The sequence below is a fragment of the Lonchura striata genome, chromosome 31, assembly GCF_050655825.1.
Source record: "Lonchura striata isolate lonStrDom1 chromosome 31, ASM5065582v1, whole genome shotgun sequence".
Taxonomy (NCBI): Eukaryota; Metazoa; Chordata; class Aves; order Passeriformes; family Estrildidae; genus Lonchura; species Lonchura striata.
The window spans coordinates 2,824,909-2,833,012 of NC_140733.1; the positions used below are offsets into that span (position 1 = coordinate 2,824,909).

Consider the following 8,104-nt stretch of genomic DNA (forward strand, 5'->3'; position numbering starts at 1 on the left):
TCAAAACACTTGTAACACATAAAAGGAAGAATCCTAATTTCTTCCACCATCCCATTCTCAATACATTATCCCACCTGCTAGTTTTTAACGTTATTTTCCCATTTTTGGACTGATACCTGGGTCATAATTTTTTTCTGATATCCTTTGTTTTTTCCAGGATGACATCCTCATTGCCATCTATTTTCAACAATCTGTACAACCCATTCTTTAGCCAATAAATAGCGTAAAGCCAACCTATTTTAATGCACTGCAGGTGATGTTTGGCTTTGCAGACTCCATATTAATTCCAATGCCTGAGCAGCTTTGTTTATTATCTTCTCTATAACTGCTTGGAGTAATTTAATATGACTGAGGATATAATTTGGGGTTAATACAGAGCTAGACTGCTGTGCTTGTTTTACCTTTTTTTTTACTAATTGTCTCTTTACCGAATCTTGGACTATATTTCTAAGATCAAATGTAAAACAAATCCATCTCTCTCCTTTTGGACATTCCATGCCCCAAGTATTACTACTTTTTCCTAAATTCTTCGTAATGTGATAATTTTCCCCCTTTTTCCTGCAGGTACTTGATTTGGATAGGTTATAACAGTGGCTGTTGACATGGGTGTGTGTGACAAAAAGGAACTTTGGTTTCTTTCCATGTGATACTTTCTGTAGCATTTGTGACACGATCTTGCTGCTATCTCAGAAGGGAAACGACAACAAATGAGAGACAGAAACAGGAATGACAGAGGTCTGGCATGGCTTATACCCCCACCTCCCCTGCCTGTGGGGCTGCTGCCCACAGCAGGTACGTGTGATCTTCTCGCTGGTGAGTACAGTGCTCAGTCCAGGCTTGCCCTCTGTTTCCCTTGTCACTCCTTTTTTACTCATTTCCAGGCAAATTGTTTTTGACACCTTTTAACTGTGGTTTTCCACCATTCCTCAGGTATCTCTCAGTCAACAGGCACTAATAATTCCCATCTACAAAAGCAATTTATTACTTCAGTTTTTGAGGTCTTTCTGTATAGGGGATTGATTCAGTACTCAATACTTCTTGCCACGAGAACATAGATTTTGTGAGCTACAATGCCAATTATTCTCATAATTTAAACATTCACTTATAACCCAGCTGCCATGTCCAATATGGGGATGAATCAAATAAAGTATACAGCATAGTATTAATGGCAATTTCCCTTCTTGCCTGTACAAGTCACAGGCTAAGGCCAGACTATCAGAACTCTTTGACTCAAACACTCCCGATCCTCCTGTTTGAAGTGGCAGTGTTCCTCTGCCAAGGAGGTGTCGGAGGCGTCTCAGGGCTTATTCAGGCAGGGCTTAGAACCAGTGATGCAAGCTTTGCCTTATTTCTCAGTTAGGTGTTATTCTTTGTACCTGCCTTGGATCATTTGGCTCTTCCCAAACCATTACCACCCAGTCCTGGTTGAAAGTCAATTTGGTATCACCTGGTTTAGATGTGATAGTCCATTCCTCACGTTTCTTCACAAATTCTTTTATTTTGCTGGCATGAATTCACCCTCTTTTCCATGGTTGGGATTGCTGCTTTAGTAGTACCTGGAAAGGACTTCTTAATAACACAGTGTTAAAAGAAAAACAATACTGCATTAACTTTCACCATTAGTTTTCTTCAAAACTTTCTGGGTTTAACTAAAAACTTTTTCTATAGCTGCTTCTTCTTCTTGTATCCAGCTGTGCTAATTGCTGCAGAGGCCAATTCTTCTTCTTGTGAGCTATAATTAGTTAAATAAAAAAAAGACTAGCCCAAATTTAAAACAAGATGTATCACATCTCTTAGTTTTTTGCTTTTTAGGCAACATCTAACTGTTTTAGTCTTACAGACCCATTCTTCAGAACAAAAGCCTCCTTTACTTAACAAAAATCAGAAGGAAAAAAAAGAAGTCTTGTTTAAGAAAATAAAGCACATTGTGAGAGTCAGCTATCTCTGCTTTGATCTTATCTCTATTGGTGGTCCAGCTCTCCCTCTTTTTCACAGCTTTGCCTTTGACTGTACTTCCTCACTCCCCTCCCCTTGTTGTCACTCTGTCTAGCAGGAATGGGGGAGAACTTACAAATAGCTGCGGTATGGGGACTTTGGGGCGTATTTCGCTCTCCCTCTTTCTCTTTCTCTTTCTCTTTCTCTTTCTCTTTCTCTTTCTCTTTCTCTTTCTCTTTCTCTTTCTCTTTCTCTTTCTCTTTCTCTTTCTCTTTCTCTTTCTCTTTCTCTTTCTCTTTCTCTCTATTTCCCTTTCTCTCTCTTTCTCTTTTTCTCTCTTCTTCTCTCTTCTCCCTTTCTCTCTGTTTCGCCCTTTTTTTCTCTCTTCACATTTCAACATCCACATTCCAATATCAGTCCACTTTCTAACATTAGTCCTACATCCTGGAGAGGTGAGTCTGCCAATCACCTCTCCCTCCTTTTTCAACTTCCTTACAAATTTAATTACTTTTGTTATGTGTGTTCTGCAGGCCTTTAATTCACAGCACCCTCCACCAAGGGCTACCAGCTACCCAGAGCTGACAGTGCTAAAACTAAAGACTTATTTTGCTGTCACAATTTTCCATTCACAAGCTTGAAAGCGTTGTAGGAACAAGGTAAACAACAACTTACTTCTGAAGTGATCTTGCCTGCAATAAAAAAATTTAAGTCAATCCTTGTTAGTGCAATATAATTTGCAAAGAAGCCAAGGTTTGATTTGGGAAGGGCATCTGAGGACACAGAGCATGAGTTTTACCAATCTATAATTTGAAGAGGGAATAGGCAAAATGTGGATACAGTGGGGGAGACAGCAAGTAAGGAACTTGTTGCTACAATACTTTCTTTTTGAATGCCCGGAAACACTCTCTAGAGAGATTCTTACAGTACAAACAATAACTGGATGGGAAGAGGCACTCTTGAATTTAAACTTTGATGTCAAAATAGGAAACTGCCCCTGAGCACTGCAGTGCTGGAGCACCCTGCCTGCAAACTCACCAGAGGCAAGCCACTGCTGCCACGCTGCAGGGCTGCCTGCAGCACAGAGGGAACCATGGCCAAGCCCTCCCTGCAGGCCTGGGTAATCCACACAAGGAATCACAATTGCTTCATAGCTCTCTAACTCATTCAAGAAATAGGAAACTGTAGTAAACAGAGATCTCCCTCACCATCTTTTTCATATGTGTGTGTCACACACCTACTGTGATGCTGAAAGTAACAAATTAATAGTTTACATTAGAAGATACTGAAATTTTTCTTCATCTAGCTTTGTAGGTTTCCTTTTTCTATATGTAGCCACCTCCCATTGTGGGAAAAAATGAGTCCTATGTTTTTTACAAGTGTTTTTTATGCACATTTTTAATTGCTGTTCTAGATACACTGCAAGTAGCTAGCACTTCCAGAAAAACTAGCAAACAAACAAAACAAAAAAACTAAGAAAGCAAAACACATTTGGGTACATGAAAAAGGACTGGTTGGAAGGAAAATTGTTTGCTTGACCTACCAAGCAGCTGGTGTTACCTTTAGTTTAACTTTACACACTGAGAACACTCGATTGAACAGCCTGCATTGACTCAAATTAATAGCAGGTTTTGCTATGTCACAGCTGTAAACTAGTTTTTCAATCCTAGAGTACAGTAAGTTATGTATTTCAAGATAAAAATCACAAAGCAAATTGGAAGAAATTTAGTACTGCATGAGGTGTGCACACAATTACAATTAATTTACCTCTAGAAGTCAGTTTATGACTTTCCTCTACTAGGATTGCAGTAGCTGCTATAGCTTGAATACACACTGGCCAGCCTTGATTTACTGGATCCCACATCTTTGATAAATAAGCCATGGGTCTCTTTACTCCTCCCCACTCTTGAAACAAAACCCTATGAGCTACCCCCTTTTTTTCATTTACATACAAATGAAAGGGTTTTGCTAGTGAAGGTAAGCTTAAAGTTGATACTGGGGCTAGTTTTAACTTCTTTTTTCTTAATTTTTCATTATCCTTTTTGATCCATTTTATATCATCTCCCTCTGTCAATTTTTTATTCAAAAATTTTACTGTCTGTGTAAATCCTTCAATCCACAATTTATAATATCCCAATAATCTGAGTATCTTTCTGATTTCCCCCTTTGAAGAGGGAGGGGGAAGGGATAGAATCCCTGTGTTTCAGTCTGGGTTGAGCTTCCAACTACCCTTTCTAAGCAAGTGTCCAAGATATTTTACCTCTGATTCTACAAATTGCAGCTTCCCTTTTGATACCCTTAATCCTTTTTCCCCAAGAAAATTCAAAAGCTTTATAGTAGCCTCTCCAGCTTCAGCTTCCCCAGAAAGTAAAAGATTATCCACATATTGGATAATTTGTATTTCAGGGGGAGTGGGGAAAGTTTGTAGTATTGTTTCTAAAGCTTGTCCAAATAAGTTTGGGGATTCTGTAAACCCCTGTGGTGGTTTTGTCCATCTTAATTGCTGTTTTCTCCAGTTAGTGGGTCCTTCCATTCAAAAGCAAAGATAACTTGCTCTCCTGGGCTAATGGGCAAGCCCAAAAGGCATCTTTAAGGTCCACTACACTAAACCACTGATGCTGGGGAGGAACTTTACTGAAAAGAGTATAAGGATTTGGTACCACTGGATAGCGGGTCTGAGTTCCTCTGTTAACCTCCCTTAAGGCTTGTACCAGTCTATAGCTCCCATCAGGCTTCTTTACTGGGAATATTGGGGTATTATGGGGAGACATACAAGGTTCTAATGTCCCATCCTTTATTAGTCCTTCTATTACTGGCTTTAAACATTCCCGTCCTTCTAAAGATACAGGATAGTGCCGTACATGTATGGGACAATTTTTTTTTCCTCAATTGTAATCTTTATGGGGTCAATATTTAATCTTCCCCTATTTCCCTCCCAGCCCAAACTTCCTTGTTAATTCTTCTTCCATCCTCCTGGCCTAGTTTTAAAAGTCTAGCTGTCATCTTCCCATCTTCTGGAACAACCCCTATTCCTAATTTCACCTGTAAATCTTGTCCCAATAAATTGCTACCTGCCCCTGGGACCAAGAAAACATCCCTCATCCAAAATTTAGTTTCTCCCTCTATTACCACATTTTTAATAACGGGTACGGTGAAACTCTCTCCTTTTGCTCCTGTTAGTATTACAGTATCTTTGCTTACACTATAACCTTTTGGAATATTTAACAGAAAGGTTCTTTCTGCCCCTGTGTCTACCACAAATTCCAATTCTTCTTCTTGGGGACCCACTCTTGAAATTATCTCAGCATTCCCCACCTGGACCCCACCTGCGCCCCCCCTCGGCCCCATGGCCCCGCGAGGGGAATTTGGGGAGGTGGGAGTGGGGCAGCGCCAAGGCCGGGCCCCCCCGCGCTGTCCTGGCGGGAGCGGCTGCAGTGGGGACCGAGTGCGGGCGGGAGCGGCCGAGAGCCTAGCGCTGCCCCAGCCCGACCTGCCCCAGCTCCATCCCTGCCCCTGCGCTGGGATGCTGTGGGGCTGGGGGGAAGAGGGAGCCGGCAGTGGGTGCTGGGCCTGGGGGCAGGAGGAGAAGGGAAGGAGAAGCAGGCTTGAGGAACAAAATGGTCAAAGGATGCAGGTGGCAGGAGAGGGTGGGATTGTGCAGGAGAAGGAGGAATAGGAGGAGGAAGAGGAGTGTGAGGAAGAATAGGGACACCGGAGGAGGAGGAGCAGAAACAAGGATCACCACAAGGTTCCATCCCTCCTTGTATCTATAGCCTCCCCTCAGCCCCAGGAGCATTGCCACCCCACATGCAGCACGTGACTGTTGAGGGGTTCCACGATTTTCACAGGAGTGAATCATGGCATTTCTCAGCTTTATTGGGTTAAATGTTGGTGCTTTATTTTTTTTAGGGGCTGAATCTTTATGTTTTGGAGGAATTTTTTACTGAATCTTGATGTTTGGGGAGGTTTTGATCTGTGTCTTAAAGTTTTGAGGATTTTTATGCTGAACCTTGGTGTTTTGGAGGTTCTTATAGACACACAATGCCCAATGACTTGGTGAGATGAAGTGGGGACAGGAGGAACTCCCAGTCCAAGATGCTCTGTTCTTTTTTTTTTCCCCCAGACCAGGATTTTTCATTCCCGGGGAGGAATAAAAATGGAGGAAATGGAGGAGGAGGAAAAGCCCTGGAGATCCCGCACAAGGAGTGGCAGCAAACCCAGCCCAGGGAGCTGCGGGGAGGAAAGAGCCCCCCTGAGCCAGGAAGGCGGGCAGAGATCCAGCCAGAGCTCGGAGCTGGTGGAGAAGCCTCGTGGCAGGGAGAAGCCCCACAAGTGCTTGGAATGTGGGAAGGGTTTCAGCCGGAGCTCCCACCTGATCGAGCACCAGGTGATCCACACTGGGGAGAGGCCCTACGAGTGTGAGGAATGTGGGAAGCGTTTCCGCTGGAGCTCCAACCTGAGACTTCACCAGAGGATCCACACCGGGGAGAGGCCCTTTGAGTGTGGGGAGTGTGGGAGGAGCTTCAGCAAGAACTCCATTCTGATCCAACACCAGAGGATGCACACTGGGGAAAAGCCCTTTGAGTGTGGGGAATGTGGGAAGAGCTTCAGCCAGAGGAGCAGCCTGATGCAGCACTCGGTAATCCACACTGGGGAAAAGCCCTTTGAGTGTGGGAAATGTGGGATGAGCTTCAGCCAGAAGGGCTACCTGATGCAACACCAGAGGATCCACACTGGGGAAAAACCCTATGAGTGTGGGGAATGTGGGAAGAGCTTCAGGCACAGCTCTGGCCTGAGGAGACACGAGAGGATCCACACTGGAGAAAAGCCCTACGAGTGTGGGGTGTGTGGGATGAGCTTCAGCCTCAACTCCCAGCTTACGGAACACAAAAAGATCCATACTGGGGAAAAGCCCTACAAGTGTGGGGAATGTGGGAAGAGTTTCAGGGAAAGCTCAGCCCTGATTCGGCACCAGGTGATCCACACTGGGGAACGGACCTACACCTGCTTGGAATGTGGGAAGAGCTATGGGTGGCACTCAGACCTGAGAAAGCACCAGCGCATCCACAGCGGGGAGAAGCCCTACGAGTGTTCCCAGTGTGGGAAGAGGTTTCGGATCAGCTCCAGTCTCCTCGTACATCAGCGGAGTCACACCGAGGAGAGGCCCTACCGCTGCCCCGACTGCGGGAAGGGCTTCAAGCACAACTCCCACCTCACCGAGCACCGGCACATCCACACCGGGGAGAGGCCCTACGAGTGTGGGAAGTGTGGGAAGAGCTTCTCAGAGAGATCAAACTTGATCAAACACCAACGGAGGCGCCACTAAGGGGGGAAGCCCTGTGAGTTCCCCAAGGGTGGGAAGAGCTTCTTATGCTCCTCCCAGCTCCATTCCCTATGGGAGGATCCATGATGGATGATCCTGAGTGACATTCATTGGGCAGTCTTGGTGACCTATGGGCCTGGTTATCTGTGTTGGGAAGACACTTGGCTGGGAGGCTCCACATCTTCCTCGTTCCCTCTGGGCACCTAGATGAACCCAGTGGCAGGAACATCCATTGGGGCACAGACCAACAATGGGAATTCCTTGGGGAGAGCAGATTTAATGACTTCCAACTCCATAAAATCTTTTGCATTCAATCCTATCTTCTGGTGGCATCAAGGAATACTGAATGGTCTTGGAGGTATGTCCTAGGTTGACTATATGATGCTTGTATCTCCAGTTGTCTGTTCTGTTTATAGTGAATTATAATTTTTGCACCTTTAAGACTTGTTCCGAGAGCAAAGGAGGGAGAGAAGGGCAGAGTTTGTTTTCAGAAACTGCACTCACTCCTCCACATTCCTGCTCCTGGGCCGGGTTGTTGCAGATGGACAGACAGAGGTACAGATCTCTCCTTTGCTGTTAATTAGTTTTAGCTAGCTGTGGCAGAGAAGTTCCCTGGACTGTGGCTGTTTTTCCCTTTTCTTTGGACCTGTTTAAACCTGCTCTGGCCTGAACACCCAGAAGAGCACCGGCAGCTCACACCTGTGGCCCAGCGGGCCAGGCCTGGACTGTGGCATTTCCAGCACCGGAGGGACTGATAAGAGACTTAGTGAGCTGAGCTACAACCCACGGAGGGACTTCCTGACTTTGTCTCTCTTTTAGAGCAGCAAGAGGTTTTATTGTTTAATATTG

General features: G+C 44.8%; 1 protein-coding gene across 1 annotated transcript; it reads left to right on the forward strand.

Moving 5' to 3' along the window:
• Positions 1-586: 586 nt before the first annotated feature.
• LOC144248841 (uncharacterized) lies at positions 587-7,369 on the forward strand. Its single transcript, XM_085563669.1, has 2 exons — positions 587-792; positions 6,056-7,369. The coding sequence occupies exons 1-2, from the start codon at positions 727-729 to the stop codon at positions 7,256-7,258; spliced, it is 1,269 nt and encodes a 422-aa protein (XP_085419795.1). The 5' UTR covers positions 587-726; the 3' UTR covers positions 7,259-7,369.
• Positions 7,370-8,104: the final 735 nt, after the last annotated feature.